The sequence below is a fragment of the Carcharodon carcharias genome, chromosome 14, assembly GCF_017639515.1.
Source record: "Carcharodon carcharias isolate sCarCar2 chromosome 14, sCarCar2.pri, whole genome shotgun sequence".
Lineage (NCBI taxonomy): Eukaryota > Metazoa > Chordata > Chondrichthyes > Lamniformes > Lamnidae > Carcharodon > Carcharodon carcharias.
Window position 1 is genome coordinate 63,679,229 of NC_054480.1, and position 19,622 is coordinate 63,698,850.

The 19,622-nt window shown below is 38.5% G+C and overlaps 1 protein-coding gene across 7 annotated transcripts in view; it reads right to left on the minus strand.

Annotated features, from left to right (window-relative positions):
- The window catches only part of LOC121286943 (ankyrin repeat domain-containing protein SOWAHA-like), a 141,864-nt gene that overhangs the window by 86,666 nt on the left and 35,576 nt on the right, over positions 1-19,622 (minus strand). For all 7 annotated transcript variants that reach the window (XR_005945119.1, XM_041204263.1, XM_041204264.1 and 4 more), the window contains one exon: positions 11,732-11,881. Coding sequence is in view for 6 of the 7 variants with exons in the window: in XM_041204263.1 (XP_041060197.1) it covers positions 11,732-11,881 (150 nt within the window). In the remaining variant the exon portion in view is untranslated. The remainder of the gene's footprint in view (positions 1-11,731; positions 11,882-19,622) is intronic.

A 19,622-nucleotide genomic window follows, 5' to 3' on the forward strand; every position in this document is an offset into this window, starting at 1 on the left:
ATGGTCTATTTCTGCTTCTACTTCTTATGATCTTAATAAGCTGTTGATCCCATTTACTGCAACTGACCAGCGATGCTGGCAGTTTTACTATTAACATGCTGGCATAGTACAAGAGATTTTATCAGCTTCAAACTGGTTTTCATGAACAAACAGAGTTTGGTCCCTCTTGCACGAGCACAACCAGTCAATTAGTGCCAGTGGCTGATATCAACTGAGTGCAAAGGAAGACTATACTCTGAACTGAATGTTAGCTTAAATGGGGTTGCGGCTTAATGCTGGTAAAACAAACTTTCACCTACCTTAAAAGAAATACAGGAGCATAAAAATGGGAAGTAAATTACATTTAAAAAAAATATACAATACTTTTCTTTACCCTTTCAAGTGACTTGGCTCCATAATGAGAAAAACTTATTCAAAAGCTTTGATTTATTCTCAAATCTCATACTAAGAATATCATTTATCTCTGTTCAAAGTGAATTACTCTACAATTGTAAAAAACTATCAAGTAATCATATTAAACTTAATTTAATAAAAATATTGAAAATAAAGGTAGTCTACATGGTCATTCAAATCTAAAAAAAAAATCAGAAATGTTGCTTTTATCATATTGCATTTTGTTGGTTATAGATTTAAATCTTGTTGGAAGGAATCAGAGCTCCACTCATACCTAGAAATTAAACTAAGTTTAGTTATAAGGTTAAAACATTGATAACAACTATGTAGGATCAACATGATAACATTCAGGATTAGTCATTTATGGAAATTAAATCACAGAATGGTGAAAGCTACAAAATGGTTTCCATTTGTAAACTGCTGATCCCAATGCCTGTTCCAGACATTCATCATCACTGATTTATAAACATTTTGGAAGAATTTAAATGTTTGCTTTATTTTTCAATTCTTGATGAGAATAACTATTGCATGTTTAGCAAAGTGTTGTGAAGCAAGGTACATGGTGAAATGGACCAAAATTTGAGAATAATCATTCAATGATATAGGTCAGAAATGAGAGCAGAAAAAATGAAACCAAATAGATTTTGGCATTCTCATTCATTCCTCTCTGCCCCCTTTCCCCTCCACGGTGTTGGGAGTAGTGCCATGGGTGCTGACAATCTTCCAATATGTTCACGTGCAAGTAAAGTGCCTGCTATTCAACTGTGGGGACATTACTTTTTTTGCTAACCACTCAAAAAACAGAAGTTAAAATACTGCATGGTTAACTGGTACTTAAAATTTATACTTCTTAAAAAAAACATTCAAAACATATCCATTATGAAAATTAAAATCACTGACTTACCAATGAAAAACAAAGGGAACTTCAATTTATCGTTTTCTTTGTGAAGTAAGGTCAAGAATAATTTGTTTGTTACTACTGATATTATTTAAATATTGTTCCAGTAATGTACTTTTCATCCTATATTTAACAATGACAAGCCTGAACGCGGTGTAATCAAGGTTAACTATCATTTCAGATTCAACTTCATTTTATAGGAAAAAATTTTGATGCAATTTCTGCATTTTATTCTGCAATGGAATAAGTGTTAGCATTATCAAAATATTATGGACTTGCAGGATTTTCTCAACCTGGTTAAATTTCTTCATGAATCGGCACCCGTCATTATGTGGAAAATTAAAAATTGGAAAAATATCAAGAAATATCACTTTTGTGACATTTTTTAAAAAGCAAAAACAAAGGTGAAATGAAACTAAGGATTTACCCAATCCTGTCTACCTGTATTAAGCCTTGGGATATTTTTTTTTCTACATTCATGGTGCTAAATAGATGCAAGTTGTTCTGGTGGGTATTCCTAATTCTGTTGCATTAACCATTTCCACCAAAGAGGAAAGGTAACCGTGACAATGATCAGATTAGTTGGGACATTCTTCATAGAGACTTAATACAGTGTTCACCAATGCAGAACAACTTTTATACAAGAGTTATAGCTGTTTTTACAAGGTGAAAGAAAAATAGGTATCACAGCTGTCATTACCCATTACTTATATGACATTTCTTAATTCAAATGCAAAATAAATCTCTTCCTTTATCTTGTGATTTTATTTTTGAACTGACAAATGGAAGCAATTTCATTATGGTATTTACACCATAGTACTTAAGCTCCAGTAAAATAGCACCACATGATTAATACAAGTGCTAGATTCATTTGTTACCTTCATAGCCAAAGTACACATACAGTAATAATCAGTAGTTACTTTAATGCGCCCACTGGGAAACTTACTGCTGCACTAAGAGGCAACCATCCATGTAGTGTAGGCTCTATGGTTGTATTTGACGGACCACTTCTATAATTTTTGGAGTAGGTCTTCCGTGGACAAATGTAACAACTGCTGCACATACAGATCAGCAGTTCATTTAACCATTATGGAACATAACAGAGGGACAGCTAAATGTCACTTCCAAGTATAGTTTTCCCATGTGACACAAGGTACTAGAGGACTTCTGCTAACAGTGTTGTTGTACATGCCCCTCTCATCCTGATGCAGAATAACAAATGCCATCCTGAGTAGCCTGCCATGATAGCGAATAGCACAATGAACAGGCATGATGACAGTATAGCAACATAATCACTATAAATGTAACAGCTTTAGAATATTCAGTTAAACTGAAACAAAGACAACAAATTATTGTTTGGGGGGGGGGGGGTGGTGCAAAAACTGGACAAGCTCAGCAGGTCAGTCAGCACATGGAGAGGATAGATGTTAACACTTAAGGTGTAAAAGGGGAACAGCATTTAAAAAAGGAGCAGAACAAAGAAGGGATTGGGTAGGAAGAAAAGCAAAAAACATAAAAGGTAGGTTTAACCTTCTCCTATTACTTCACAGGTTATATGGTTGACAGAGGCAAGACAGGAGAAAATAAAGACATTTACAAGAGGCAGAGAATGCGTGAATAGAGATGATGGTGGGCATAAAACAGATCCTAATGGAAGCAAGGAAAGTTTGTGAAGTGCAGAATGCTCCAGTTCCCCAAGAACTTTTGCTGTAGTGCACAATTTTTATTCAACATAGATGCTGGCATTGTGGAATTGTTTTGAGAGTGGTGCTGTGGATGAGAGATGAGTTAGCACTTGGAAGGTAATCAGAAAACATTCTGCCCCCTTGATGTTGACCAATTTTGTGTCTCTCCCAACTGCCCCTTGTGACATCATCTAAAGGCATGCTGTTAGATTTCATATGCATGTCAACAACTCCCAGCTCTACTTCACTACCACTTCGCTCAACTACTTGACTGCCTCATTGTCGTCAGATAACTTGTCTGACATCCAGTCCTGGATGTACCATAACTTCATCCAACATTAGGGACAGAATTGTCCCAGATTTGCAGGAAGTGCGGTAACGGGCAGAAAAAAGGACGTTTTACCCACTGGCCGCGATGGTGGCTTTTCACACCGTATTATCCCAATCCTGTCACATTAATCATGCATTCCCAGGAAACACGTCATTTTGCTGGTGGGCGGCCTCCAATTCACCTGCCACGCCGTCACCTCGCCGCTTCCTCATGCCTGGTGCCATATTTAAAGTGCAGCTATGCACACACCTCTCAGTGCTTCCAGTCCATGACAGCTGCACAGAAGACAGGCCCCAAAAGGCAAGAAGGTTGCAGCCCTCCAATTTAGTGATGCATCCCTGAAACACCTTTTGGATGCCTTGGAGGCCCACCGTGTTGTCCTCTACCCCTGCTCTGGTCACAAAAGGACCATAAGTGTCACCACTCCAACTTGGGAGGCAGTGGCAGTGATTGTCAGTGCCAATGTTGCATAGAAGAGGTTCACCATCCAGTGCAGAAAGAGGATGAATGATCTCATCCTTGCTACCAGGGTAAGGCAGCCATCTCGTCACTCTAAACTTGCAAACTCACAAGCCCATCATGCATTCACTGGCATCTCACTCACTGCCAGCTCAAGGAGCATCACCACTCACTCTCTCACACATATCTCCATCTGGACTAATCTCCTCAAGATTGCATCCTCAGCGTCACCCTCTTGAGGCCACTTGCAGAGATCAACATGTGAGCCCACACACACCCTGGGATACCCCACTTCCCCAATAATACCCTAGCCCTGCAATCTCTTCCCTTGCCTGAGGCCACTTCAACCCCTTCCCCAAGCAAGCCATAGACCTGCAGCCATTGAAAAGCCACCCCTGCTTTACAGCTGCCTGTGAGCCCTCCTAAAAGTAATGTGGTGCTGCCTGTGAAGCCTGGCACTGATGACCACAGTGCTGCCCGGCAAACAAGCCTCAAAGTTCCGAGCAAAGTGCAGCTCGCCAGGTGTACATCGCTTATGTTCAATTGTGAAATACGCCAGGAGGAAGTGCAGAGGAGATTTACAAGAATGTTGCCAGAACTTGAATATTGCAGCTATGAAGAAAGATTGTATAGACCAGGGTTATTTTCTTTTGAACAGCGGTAGCTAAAAGGTGACCAAATTAAGGTGTACAAAATTATGAGGGGCCTAGATAACGTAGACAGGAAAATCTGGTTTTCCCTAGCTGAGGCATCAATTACCAGGGGCATAGATTTAAGGTAATTGATAGAAGGATTAGGGGGGACATGAGGAAAAACTTTTTCTCCCAGAGGGTGGTGGGCGTCTGGAATTCACTGCCTAAATTGGTGGTTGGGGCTGAAACGTTGAACTAATTTAAAATCCATGTCTATATGGATTTCACTAAGGCATTTGACAAGGTCCCACATGGCAGACTGGTCAGGAAAGATCTGAGACCACATGGGATACAAGGTGGCAGGTTGAATCCAAAAACAGGATCAGTGACAAGAAACAAAGGGGAATGGTCGATGGGTTTTTTGCGAATGGAAAACAGTTTCCAATGGTGTTCCACAGGACTCCGTGTTGGGGCCCTTTCTGCTCTGTTGTGTATATTAACGATTTAGACTTAAATGCATGAATGGGAAATTTGCAGACGTCACAAAAATTGGCTGTGAAGAGGATAGCTGTTGATTCCAGAAAGATATCAATGATTTGGTTGAATGGGCGGAGAAGTGGCAAATAGAATTCAATCCAGAAGAGTGAAAGGTAATGCATTTGGGGAGGGAAAACAAAGCAAGGAATGCTCAATAAACAGGAAGTTACTGAGAGGGGTTGAGGAAGTGAGAGACCTTGGAGCGCATACCTACAGGTCTTTGAAGGTGGCAGGGCAGGTGGACAAGGTGGTCAAGAAAGCGTGGAGTGCTTTCTTTTATTGGGCAAAGTATTGAATACAAAAACTGGGATGTAATGATGGAACTGTATAAAACGCTGGTTAGGCCACAGCTGGAATTATTTTGTTCAGTTCTGGTTACCATATTACAGGAAGGACATAATTGCTCAGGAGAAAGTGCAGAGGAGATTTACAAGAATGTTGCCAGAACTTGAAAATTGCAGCTATGAAGAAAGATTGTATAGACTAGGGTTGTTTTCTTTTGAACAGAGGTAGCTAAAGGGTGACCTAATTAAGGTGTACAAAATTATGAGGGGCCTAGATAACGTAGACAGGAAAATCTGGTTTTCCCTAGCTGAGGCATCAATTACCAGGGGCAAAGATTTAAGGTAATTGATAGAAGGATTAGGGGGGGACATAGGGAAAAACTTTTTCACCCAGAGGGTGGTGGGCGTCTGGAATTCACTACCTAAGTTGGTGGTTGGGGCTGAAATGCTCAATTCATTTAAAAAGGTACCTGGATCTGCACCTGAATTGCTGTAATATGCAAAGCTACCAACCAAATTGGTAGCTGGAAATTGGGATTAAAATGATTGGCTAGTTTATTTTTTCTTTTTTTGGCCGGCACAGACAGAACGGGCTGAATGGTCTTCTTCTGCACCATAACCTTTTGTATGGTTCTAACTTCCAAATTCCTGGGACCATTCACAAATCTAAGGAATTTTGGAAAAACATAGTCAGCGTATCACTATTTCTGCAGCTATCTCTTTCAGATCCCTAGGATATAGACCATTATGTCCTGGGAATTTTTTGAATTGTACTCCGAGTTTCTCCAGTACTTTTTCTCTGCTGATATTGATTGCCTTAATTTCCTCACTCTTATTAGCCCATAAGTTGCCCTCTACTTCTGGTAAGTAACTTGTATCTTCTACTGTGAAGACAGACAAAATATTTGTTCAATGTCCCTTTGCCATTTCCTCATTCCTCTTGGTAATTTCTCCTTTTATTGCTTCTAATAAGGGACCAATGTTAATTTAGCTACTCTCTTCCTTTGTAAAAACTCTTACAATCTGTTTTATATTCTTGGCTAGTTTATTCTCATATTTTTAAAAATCTTTTCATCAACTTATTGGTAGCCCTTTTCTGTATTCTAAAATATTCCCAATTCTCAGAGTTACCACCGTTCTTTTCAACTTCATAAATCTCTTCTTTAAAGCTAATACTATCTTAAACCTCCTTAGTAAGCCACAATCGTCGTTGCTGAGATTTTGTTTTTCAATGAAATCTATTTTTGTTGAATATTTTGAATTGTTTATTTAAACATTTCCCACTGTTTATTTACAGTCATACCTTTTAATCTATTTTGCCAATCAATCCAAGCCAGTTCTCTCCACATACTTATGTAATTAGCTTTAGATTCAAGATTCTTGTTTGCAATTGGAGTATATTGCATTCAATGTTGAATTCAATTGTATTATGATCATCCCTGGGGATCTTTTACTATGACATTACACTCTGATGCACTATTACTGTTAAACTCTTTGTCCTGGCCTGTACCACTCAGCTGATCTTAATCCATGCACATATACTTTTCTATTGCCTTAACTTCTATCTTTGGATTTCTAAATCTCCCTTCTCTTGAACCCTTATCTGCCTCCATTAGTTGAAAGCCATTTTTGTGTTTCAAATTTCTAGCATTTGCAGTTTTCTGCTTTTTAGTAAATAAAATCTTGCATTCACGCTTACAGCTTGTGATGTCATCTGAGTCCATCAACCTAGCTATGGCCTTGGACTACTCAAAGTTATATTTAAGTTTCACAAAGAACTAAGAACACTGCATTTTTGTAAAGTTCTTTTTTGCACTATACATTCAAATGAAATGGTTTAAAAAAACCTTACCTGACTAACAGCACAACATACAAGAGGGTGCAAGATGCGACATCAAAGTAGTCAATAATCATTTGAAGGCCATGGTCTGTTAGGAGACCAAGCTCTGAAGAGGAGTCACATGGGCTCGAAGCATTAACTCTATTACTCTTTCCACAGATGTTGCCAGGCCTACTGAGTTTTTCCAAAATTTCTTTCTATGTCAAATTTCCACCATCTGAAGTATTTTGCTTTTACTGTAGTAGTCCTTGAGTTTGGAGAGCAATTGGGCTTTTTTTAAGATCAGTACTGAGCTTAAAATGAGAAAAATCAGCCAGTGACCTCTAACAGGAAAGGGTGTGTGTAGGTATCAAGTGAGAAAAGATCAGGTTCATTAGTCATGCTCTCCATATCTGACTAACCTATGCAGATTCATTCTCTTGGCTCATACATGAAGAATGGTCACTTGGGTATGATCCCAGTGAGTGAATGGTGCTCATGAAACCCATCAAGTGCTTTCAAGAGAGGCCAGGGGGATTGGGGCAGGGGGGAAAGAGAGCTGGAGGAAAAATTGAAGTCTCAAAGAAAACACTAGTTTCATTTTTATGACAATATAAATCTTACAGAATATTAGGTTAATTAGACACAATTTGTATATGCAACTTAGGTTAACTGTTTATGGGACATGACAATGAATCCAGATTTTAAAGATGTGGAATGTCATGTCCTGTGTTGTTTCTGATAGTGGCAGTGATAGATTGCTGCACTAAGCAGAGTATACTTTGTAAACCAGGGAGTTCATACTGCAGAATAGCTACAGTAGGTAGTAAAGAATGATACTGGCAATTACACCATCATATTGCAATAGGCCATAAGCACATTATATATCATTAACAACCTGGGAGCTGTTCAAGCAATAAATACAATTACAAATCAAAGAGGAAATGCAGGACTTTCCTCTCTACAGCATTTTTCCCAAAACATAGGGAGCCTAGGCCAATTTCAAAAATGACCAGATGGTAGAGATTGCAAGACTTCTACGGTGAGGAACGAACAATTAACATTAATAAATAAAATTAGGTGGCCTATTAGTCTTGCTGACTGGGGAGATAGCTAAGCTGTTCCATACAGTAGTATCTGCAACAGTGTAACAAAGGTAAAACAATCTGATAACAATTAGCTTTGAAACTATGTTGTAATAAATGGCAATTTCCATGTCAGTTTTATCAGTTAGAATTTACTTTGCCTCAGTGTTATAATTCTGACCCACAGTCAAGCAGAACTTGGCTTTGATAGAAATGGCGGTCAGATCTGAAATTATTCCGGGCTACATAAACAAACCTCTGCCAAAATGCTAAATCCTGAAGCAATTATCATTCCTCCTAATTCACTGCAATTTTACACAATTTCATTTAATGTTTGACTATTACAGATTCTATTCTAAATTGAAGTATTTTCCATGTTCCAGCATTTGAAATCTGGATGCACTGATCTTGACCAAAAGAAAAAAGCATTAACATATAATTTGTCAATTCAGAAAGATTGTTTTTGTCCCTCTCAAAAAACTGCAACAATTTATTTTTAAAAATGATAGTTTCTATTTTTCCAGAATATTCCCAAAACATTTATATTCAAATCTGGATATCATAAACTTAATCCAATCTTTATACAGTCATGCTTGTTGGACACTTCAATTTGAATTTATTCTGCAATGAGGTCCTTTCTACTCTGGACATTATTTGCAACTTCGCAAGAAGGCACCTGTTTTCTATCATGCAACAGCTGCAGAAACAAAATTAGTGGGGAAATTAGAAAACAGAATCAACAGAACATTTCTTTGTCCATAATACTATCTGAAAAACAGCAACACCTTTCTTTCACTGCTCATCTCTCCACCCCAAATGAAAATGTTAAAAACGGACAGCAAGTACGTATTCATAAAATATATACACATTGGGAATGTCCTCAAGTTATATTTCAATTTGCTTCTGACTCATTTTTATACTCATCACCTTCAGAATTATTTCTTCTATCATTTTCACTATCAACTGATTGTTTTCAATACATTAGGTATTGTCCTTCTCAAAGTTTAACTGTAGCAATTTCTTAGTTGTCTGAAGTCTAAAGTTCATGAATATTAGAAGAGAAAAAGTATTGGAGGAACTTAAGGGACTAAAATCTGACAAATCCCCAGGATCTAATGGCTGACATCCTAGAGATAGCTGCAGTGGATGCTCCAGCTATGGTTTTCCAAAATTCCTTAAAGGCTAGAATGGCCCAGTGGATTTGATGTTATAAAATGTAACACCACTATTCAAAAAGAGAGGGAGAGAAACAACAGGGAATTACAAGCCAGCTAGCCTAGCATCAGTCAGAGGGAAAATGTTGGAATCTATTATTAAGGAAGTCTTAACAACACTTAAAAATCATAGTATGATCAAAGTCAATGTGGTTTTACGGAAGGGAAATAGTGTTTGACAAATTTATTAAGTGTTTTTTTGAGGGTAGACAAAGCATAATCAGTAGGTGTGGCATACTTGGATTTCCCATAAAACATTTGATAAGGTGCCGCACAAGATGTTAATATATAAGGGCTCATTGGAGTTGTGGGTAATATATTAACATGGATAGAGGACTCATTAATGGACAGAAAGCAAAATGGAGGGATAAACAGGGCACTTTCAAATTGGCAGGCTATGACAACTGGAGTGCAGCAAGAATCAGTGGTGAAGTCTCAAATTTATAATTTGCAGGAATGCCTTAGACAAAGAGACCAAGAGTAATGTATCCAAGTCTGGTGATGATGGTAATTAGCTATAGTCCATGACGGACAATAGGCACCTCTCTCCGTTAGAGAGAGGCAAGTGGTTACATAGCTTGAGGTGCGCCACTCCTCATCAAGCATGGGGCAAGGCAAGGAGGCAAACCTCCATGAACTACCACAGGCAGTATGGGGATTGAACTTGCACCCCTTTGACATCATTCTGTACTACACTCATCTAGCCAACTGAGCTAAAAGAGCCCCACTCGCTGATGATATAAAGCTAGGTAGGAATGAAGCTGTAAGGAGGACATAGAGAGGCTACAAAGAGGTATAGACAGGTTAAGTGAGTGGGCAACAAGGTGGCTGATAGAGTTTAATGTGGGTAAGTGAGGTTATTCACTTTGGTCATAAGAATAGAAAAACAGAACTAAAATAAAAAACATGGAACATTTAAATGCTGATTTTCAGAGGGTCTTGAGTGTACTTGTACAAGGATCACAGAAAGTTAGCATACAGGTACAGCAAGCAATTGGGAAGGCAAATGGCACGTTGGCCATTACTGAAAGGGATTGGAGTACAAGAATAAGGAAGACTTTCTACAATTCTACAGGGCTTTGGTGAGACCACATCTGGAGTACCGTGCGCAGTTTTGGTCTCCATATTTAAGGAAGGATATATTTGCATTGGAGGTAATAGAGCGAAGGTCAACTAGATTAGGTCTTAGGATGAGAGGGTTGTCCTACAATGAGAGGCTGAGTAAATTTGGCCTATATTCTCTGGAGTTTAGAAGAATAAGAGCTGATCTCATTGAAATACTCAAAATTCTGAAGGCACTTGAGAGGGTAGACACTAAGCTTGTTTCCCCTGGCTGAGGTACCTGAACATAGGGATAAAGTCTCAGGATAAGTGGCTGATCATTTAAGACTGAGATGAGGAGAAATTTCTTCACTCAAAGCATTGAGTGTCTTTGGAATTCTCTACCCCAGATGGTTGTGAATGCAGAGTCATTGAATATATTTAAGTATGAGATTGGTGTGTTTTAAGTGTCTCATGGGATCAAGGGATATGGGAGACAGGCAAGAAAATGGAGTTGAGCCAGAAGATCAGTCATAACCATATTGAATGGCGGAGCACGCTTGAGTGTCCTTATGGCCTGCTCCTGCTCCTATTTATATTCTCATGTTCAAAACAAACTCACATCAGGCTCACTGGCTTATAGCACCTCCCCATTTTCTTTTTTCCTCCTTTCTTGAACAGCATGCTTAGATCTGTGATCATCCAATCCATGGGGATTGTTGTAAAATCTAGGGAATTCTGGAAGATCAAAACCAATGCATTCACCGTCTCTGCAGCTACTTCTTAGGCCTATGAGGTCAATCAGTCTATCCATGACATTTGTGGCCTTTTAGTCCCATTAAGTTCCCAGTACTTTTCCATTACTAATATTAATTACTTTAAGTTCATTTTCCCAAAATTTCTAGTGTGTTCTGTGTTTCTTTTTCCCCATTAGCTGATGGTATAAGGACTAGGGGATACAGATTTAAAGTTCTGGGCAAAAGATATAGGGGGATATGAGGAAGAACTTACCTTACTTAGCAAATAGTAATGACCTGAAACACACTGCCTACAAGGGTGGCGGAAGTGGACATGATGAATGATTTTAAGAGGAAATTGGATGGGCACTTGAGGGAAATAAAGTTGCAGGACTACAGGGATAGAGTGCAGGAAAGGGACTGGACTGCTATACAGATGGGTGGCATGGACTCAATGGGCTGAATAGCCTCCTTCTGTAACAAATGACTATGGCTTGCAGTTTCATAAATTTTAGGTTTGGTTTTAATATTATATATCAACTTGGCATTCTGTCAGCTTGCTTTTAATCTTCCTAATTTCCCCAGTGATTATGGGGAGACAGGTTTGTAAGATTACCTTGAACACTGAATCAAATTCCTCCTCTTGGGGTTCTTCCACCTTTACTTCAATCTGCACTGGATATGCTGTATCACCTTCAGATGCAGTACAAAGCTCCTTGCCCTGTTTTTCTTTGAACGCTTCACTGGAGCAAAGACTGGGGTTTTCCTGCAATTTAATCAATGAAAAGGTCAACAGCTGGTGCAAGTCAATTATATGTGAAGTAAAATCCTCAGTAGGTTTTTATTTGAACAAGGCTATTTGTACTCTTTCTTAACCTCTAATTTTTCCCTTCCTACCTCTTGTACAGTAAACTACTACCAAGAGCTCTACTAACTCTCCAAATGGCCATTCTTCATGTGCTCTCCCAGCCAATATGGCCACTAGGCTATTTTATCACCAAAAGGAATCCAATCCTGCATTAGCCCAATGGTGACAGACAGATGCTCTAGAGAGGCTACTAATTAATGAACAAAGAATGACTTCCCCCAAGTGTTTGAAGCCAAATAAGGAGGGTTAAGAAAGTGTACAAATAGCATTGTTTAAATGAAAACCTAAATCCTGCCTTGGCACAGATTATATAACTCAGCACAGACCAGGAAATAAATCAGGTGCATACATGTGGCCTAATACTATATAAGGTGATATCTTTGTTCACTAAAGGAACGATGGAACAGTTATCTCAGACCAATATCAGGTAGTACAGCAAGTACAGTATTGGGTACATTAATCAGAAGAGAGTTTTGAATATTGAGAAATACAGGATGAATGTCCAAAATCCGGCACCCTTGGGACAGAGAAGATGTTGAGTTTTGGATTTTCCCAGATGAATAAAAGATACACGAAATAAAGTAAAAGTTTGTTTCAAATTAAGTATGAATAATAATACATAATGTTTCCAAAGCTTTAAAAAAATAAATACTTTTTTGTACTTATCAAATATTCTTCCTGTTATCAGCTTACAAAGTTAAGATACACAAAAATGGATACTGGGTTACTTATATCTGGCTGAAAGGAGTGTTTGAGGGAGGGGGCTCAACTGGGGTTGATGATGGACCAGCTTTAGTATTTTCCAGTTTTGAAATTGCATTTGAAGATGCAGTTAAAGTTGAAGTCAGGTCAACAGCGCTCTGCTGAGATGCTTTGTTAAAGAGTTCGGCTAATTTAATTTGCTTTGTGAACTTGGGCTTCTCTTTGATTAGTTTTACTTGAACACTGCAAACCTGCATTATCTATTGCTCTGTTATGAAGCTATATGTTGTGTCAGGTCATTAATTAAATCTTCACACATTTATATATTTACCTACAGACACTTTCTCTACTTGATTACCAATGTCATCAATGTCATCCTCACTCTTTTTATCTTTCTCCTCTGGATGTAAAACTATTTCCACAATTTCACCAGCGTTAAGTGTGAGAATAACAGAAGCATCACTGTCTATGTTCATAACTTCTTCAAAATCTTGTTCATCCAATGATTATACAGCTTGAGAAGACAATCCTTTCACGTACTCTCAGTTTTCTTCTCATTAGACACACCAAAACCTTCAAAATTAGCATCAGCATCTTCATCATCATCAAACATAGTTGCCAGCCACAGATTGTGCCAAGCAGTAGTCATGGTGTCTTTAGTCACTTGGTTCCATGTTTAGGCAGCAGTCCAGATGGTGCCCTTCACCGAAAATTCTTTTTGGAACCCTCCTATTCCCAGGCCTTAAGGGTTCACAGCACTAAGCAAACACCTCATAAATTTGTCTTTATACTTCGACTTCATGGACCTTAAAATTCCTTGGTCCTTTGGCTGTATCAATTATGTTATGCTAAGGGGTAAATATATACCAAACATATTTCTTTTCCTGAGAACTTCAGCATCAGGATGTGCTGAGCAATTGTCAAGCAACAATTTCTTACACTTCTCATCAAACTCAACTGACTTACAATGAGCATGAGCATCAGGAATGAAGTGCTTCTCAAACCCGTCCAAAGAAAATTTCCTGGTTATCCATGCTCTCTTGTTAGCATAATAATGAACTGGAAATATTCTTATCCCTTTGAAACGTCTTGGTTGCTGGCTTTCTCCGATACACATCAACTTTCACTTATGTATCCCAGCCGCATTAGCACAACCAAGCACAGTAAGCCTTTTTTTTGCATCTTTTACACCTATTGATGCCTTTTCATCAGCTAAGGTTTTCCTTGGTGTGTAATGCCAACATATTGATGTTTCATTGGTATTATAGATTTGTCCAGCAGAAAGGTTTTCAGCAATTAGCTTGGCGAACCCATCTATTAATTTTCAGCTATCTCATGATCTGATCACCACACACTTTTAATTGTCTTATTCCATGACATCTTTTAATTTGGTTAACCATATACTTTCTGAAGTATAGTTGCACAGAGTTGAAATATTCAGTTCATTGTGGAAAATCTTGGCTTGCTTAAATCAACTTCTGCCAGTCAATGGCATTCTTTCACTCCACCTCTGTCACATCCACTCCAACATCAATCTGTCTAAAACATCATTTACATGTTTATGCAGTTTTTCATTTATTCATTTCGTTCTGAAAGTCACTTTCAGCATAAAACTTCATTATTTGGAGTTTCTGTTTCTTTAAATTTGCATGGTGGATAACCCACCGCATACTCCTCACTCAGCTTTCACACAGACGCATGTCTATCTAGTTTCTAGAATAATTCCACTTTCTTGGCTATAGACAACAAATTAGGCTTCCTTTTTGCAGTGCTACTCATGGAAGTATCTGCTGGCCTTTTTTATATGATATGACAGGTACAACAACAGCACTAACAGTGCAAGGGCAGAAGTCAGACGGTTTGGGCCAGGTCAATAGTTATTGGCTTGGAATGTAGGAACTAGACAGGAGCGCCATGTAAATTAAACAGCGAAGCCGCTAACTAGCCCAGCACACCACTGAGAACCAGCACCGAGCCAAATTGCTCTGGTAAATCAGAATTTAATTTAACTAAATATGAACTGGAACATTTTCAAAAATGTCTAATTTACAGACAATTCCAGTTTCGGACAGCTGGATTTTAGATGTCCAGCCTGTATAACATTTCCACTATAAAATCTCTTTCCTTATTTTCTATTTAAGAGTCTAAGAGTCATTAGTACTCGACTTTGGGAGGAGCAGTGAAATCAAGGAAAGCAGCTCAGAAATTGCAGAATTCAAGATAGACGGGGGAAAAAAAAGAGATAAAGAAAGAGCTTGTATTATACAGTGTATTTCACAGCTTCAGGAATCTCGAATGCTTTACAGTTAATTAAGTACTTTTGAAGTGTAGTCACTGTTGTAATTCAGGAAACAGTAATTGATTTGCACTGAGCAAGGTCCCACAACAGCAGTAACATAAATGGCCAGATAATTTGGCTTAATGACGTCAGTTGAGGGATAAACTTTGGTCAGGACATAAGAACATAAGAGGTGCAGGGATAGGCCCTTGGAGCCTGCTCAGCCATTCAATAAGATTACGGCTGACCTTCAAATTCAATTCCACTTTCCCACACTGATGCCATATCCCTCGATTTTCCAAGAGTCCTAAAATCTATCTCAGCCTTGAATACAGTCAAGAATGGAGCATCCACAGCCCTCCTAATTCCAAAGATTCACAACTTCCGAGTGAAGAAATTCCTCATCAGTTTTAAATGATCAACCCTTTACCCTGAGACAACCCCTAGTCCCCTAGTTTTAGGCTCTCCAGCCAGGAGAAACAACCTCCCAGCATCTACCCTCTCAAGCTACCTCAAAATTTTTTGTTTCAATGAGATCACCACTCAATCTTTCCATACTCCATAAAGTGAAGGCCCGATTTTCTCAACATTTCATCATATGACAGACCCTCACATCCCAGTAATCTAGCAAACCTTTGCTGCACCTCATCCAAGGTGAGCATATCATTCCTTAGATGAGGAGGCCAAAACAGTGTGCAGTGCTCCAGGTGTGGTTACATTGATCACTGTACAATTGCAGCAAGATTTCCATACTTTTGTACTCAGCCCCCTTCCAATAAAGGCCATCATGCCATTTCCCTTCCTAACTGCTTGCCATATCTGCATGCCAAGGTCATGTTTATGAAGAAAAGTTTTTTTCCCCCTGGTGTCTAGACAAAGTTATTAGAGTTTTTCAAGCATACCCCTAACGTTGTGTTTCTTATACAAGCACACCCAAATCTGTCTGAACCATCAAAATTTAAAAGTTTCTCACCATTTAAAAAATATTTTGCTTTTCAAACTTCCTACCAAAATGAATTACCTCACTTCCCCACATCACTTGCTACTCCATCTATCCTACTGCCTGCTCACATGTCCATATTCCTTTACAGCCTCTGCATCTTACTCAAATCTTACTGTCCCACCTAGCTTTGTAGTGCCAGTAAACTTGGGTGCAATACTCTCTGCCCTTTTACCAAAGTCACTAATATGGACTTTGCTGAGGCCACAGCACTGATCCCTGCAGTATTCTGCTAGTTGCAATCGGCCTATTTCAAAATGCCCGTTTATCTCTACTTTCTGCACATTAACCAATCCTCTACCCTTGCTAATAAATTACCCCTATTCCGTGGCCCCTCATCTTGTGTACTAGTTTTTTGCATCTTAGCAAATGCCTTTTGGAAATCCATATTATGCTACATCCATTGGGTCCTTTATCTGCCCTGTTAGAGGTATCTTTGAAAAACTCTAATAGCTTTTGTCAAACACAAAGAAAATAACTTCTTCATAAAATATTTTCATGGGATATTTTGCTTCTACTAGAGAGGCTAAATAGAGCCTTGGCTTAACATCTCATCTGATAAACACTGGCTAAGGCAGAGGTGCACTTCCTCAGTACTGCAATGAGTTAGGCAAAGATTAGTACATGGGCCGAGCATTAACAGATGAAGTGAAAGCAAAGTCATAAATATAGAAAGAAAAAAATGGCCAATGCAAACTCCATGAATAATGCGGAAATAGATAAGAATGAAACAGAGAGGAAGAGTCTTACCAAGCTTGGTGCTAAACATGTCTAAGCAATGCAAAAGAAGTAATGGTGGAAAAAGAATACCAAACTAAATAGATAAAATAGTAGAATACAAAAGATAGAAGTAATTGTAATCAGGCTGACAGGAAACTGGATAAACTTAAACTCTTCTGCCAGAAAAAGAGGTGTCTGAGGCAATCCTGCAGGAGGTGCAATTGAGAGTATTAAAAGATTGATCCATACATGACTTTAAATTAAATTACCAGCGTTAGGATTAGAATTCGAAAATTTAACTTCACACAAAAGTATTTAACAAATGAGACACTTGTAGGTTTAAGAGCTGAAAACCCTACAATCATCTAAGAAACAAATGTTCCAGTAAGGGTTTTGGGAGGGGGCGGTGAAAAAGAGAGTCTAGGGTGTTTTTGAATAGATGAAGTAATTTAGATCAAACCTATTGTTTCTCCAGTTAATGTGTATTTTTTTTAAAGAAGCATCTAATTATATGGTTCAAATCTGAGAGTACAAGAAACCTGATCAGTTAATGATCTAAACAAATAGGACCGCTAAAAAGCACCACACTCGCAATCACTATATTTTGTGTGCCATTTATTCACAAATAACTGAACTTCTGGTTTTGTGGCTCTGTATTGCAAACCCGACAAAACGGGGGAGATAAGCAAGATGTGGAGGTAAAGCAGTGGCTTTCAACTAACCACATTTTGTGTTGCCGCAATATACATGGCCTGCTGTGGTTTAAAACATACTCTGTGCTTCCGCTTTCTTAATGCTTTTCTTTCCATAAAGCCCACAAAAATGGTTTCAATAAAAACAAATAGGATAATAAATTAGCTTTTGAACTGCTGTAACAGAGTACCACGACTTAGGCCTTGAAATTACAATTTAAATAAATAGGTAAACGCCTGTTTAAAAAAAAAAACAGCAAATTGCTTATGAACATGTTAAGAGTTTGCATGCCAATCACTGCACATTATAATTTCAACACCATAATTATTCAAAAGCCAAACACTATCCAGTCAATTATTATTTAGGCATCTAGTCAGGAGTCTCAGAACATGGATCTGATACAGAGCAAACATGAGCAATATTAAAGAAAAATGGCAGACCTGCAGTGAAGCACATGATGGATGGAATTTTGTACTTAAACATTAAATACTATGAAGATAAACAAGCATGGACTCTGATATCAATCACCTGCCTAATGAGACTAACATCAAGTGTTCCAGTGTGCCAGCCAATTAACAATATATTGTACATCATCTAACTACTCAGGCATTGCAGTATGACACTTGGAGTCGCTCCTATTTCACCCCATCCTCCACCCATTTTGTGAACATGAACACCAGACAGAAAAAATATTTTGGTTTGAATAATGCAATTGCATTGTGAAAATTGATTTAGAGCTTAAATGATTTTCTGAGATACTGCTATAATACTTTTGCTAGGGAGCGATATTGATGAATGGCTTTACATTCTGGTTGAAATTCTGATTTTCTTTATTATTTCAATTTTATGCTTTATGCCCCTCAGATAGCAGCAATCTTTTCTAATTGTCAGCTACACCCATGTTAATGGAGTGCGCGGTGAGTGCTTCAATTAGAATGAAGTGAAAAAGATGCAAGATAGTGCAAGTGAGCATGTGGATTGAGTGTGCTTGTGACAGCATGCAAGAGGAGGACTGTCAAGATGCACATGGTCTCCTTATTTGAAAAATGATAAAACTGCATTTGAAGCACTTCAGGGAAAGTTCACTCGACTATTCTTGGGTTGAGGGTCTTATCGTATGAAGAAAGGTTGATCAGGTTGGGCCTATACCCACTGGAGTTTAGGTGAGAGCGAGGTGATCTTATTGAAACATATAAGATCCTGAGGGGATTAAATAGGGCAGATGCCAGGAAGATGTTTCCACTTGCGGAAGAGACCAGAACCAGGAAACAGTTTAAGAATTAGAGATCTACTGTTTAAGATGATGAGGAGACACTTTGAGGAGAAGAATTAGTACGTGGCGGACTCTTCCCCAGAAAACAGTGGAGGCTGGGTCATTTGATTTATTCAAGGCAGAATTAGACAGATTTTTGATAGACAAGGGAGTCAAGGGTATTGGGGGGCAGACAGCAAAGTGGAGTTGAGACACAACCAGGTCAGCCATGATCTTATTGAATGGCGGAGCAGACTTGAAGAGCTAAATGGCCTACTCCTGCTCTTGAGTCTTATGTTCCAAGAACAATCGTCAGGCGCATGAGGTAAAGTATTCAAGAGAAGGCTGTCATTATGCATTCTTGAGACACAAAATATGTGAGAAACAACAGGTGCCAGTCCATTTGTGAGGTTGCAAAATTTGGATTCTCAAGACCTGTATGCTGTATAGGGTGCATTAAATAGGGTTGTAACCATTCTGTTGCTGTACATTGTCTTTGCATTGACAATATGGCATGCACCAAACCCTATTTTAAAAATGTTATCAAGGAGTTCACTGTGCCAAGAAAATTAAGTACTCCATTCCAAAAATGCTTTGTTTGTTTTTCAAAACAATAGGGACACCTCATGAATTTCCCCTTTCCCAAATCATACCTTGGAATCACCTTGGAATCCATGAGCTAAGCAGTTTATATTAGAAATACAGTAAAAAATAAAATGCTCTGCAGCGTGCCGTATCCAGTACTACTTCAAAAACCAAATGTCACACAAAAATCAAGACTTAAATTTAGATTCAACTAAACAGCATATTGCTGGTGGAAGTTTCAGATGTCTTTATCAGTATTCCCATCAATATTTTTGAAAATATATAACTGCATGCCCAGGTTGCATCTGTGGACCTAAAGTCAGACCTTCCATTTCAGATACCTGCTTCCTAATCTCCATTTTAAATTATCAGTCAGGTCTGCTGGACAGTTGAATCCTTTAGTTGCATT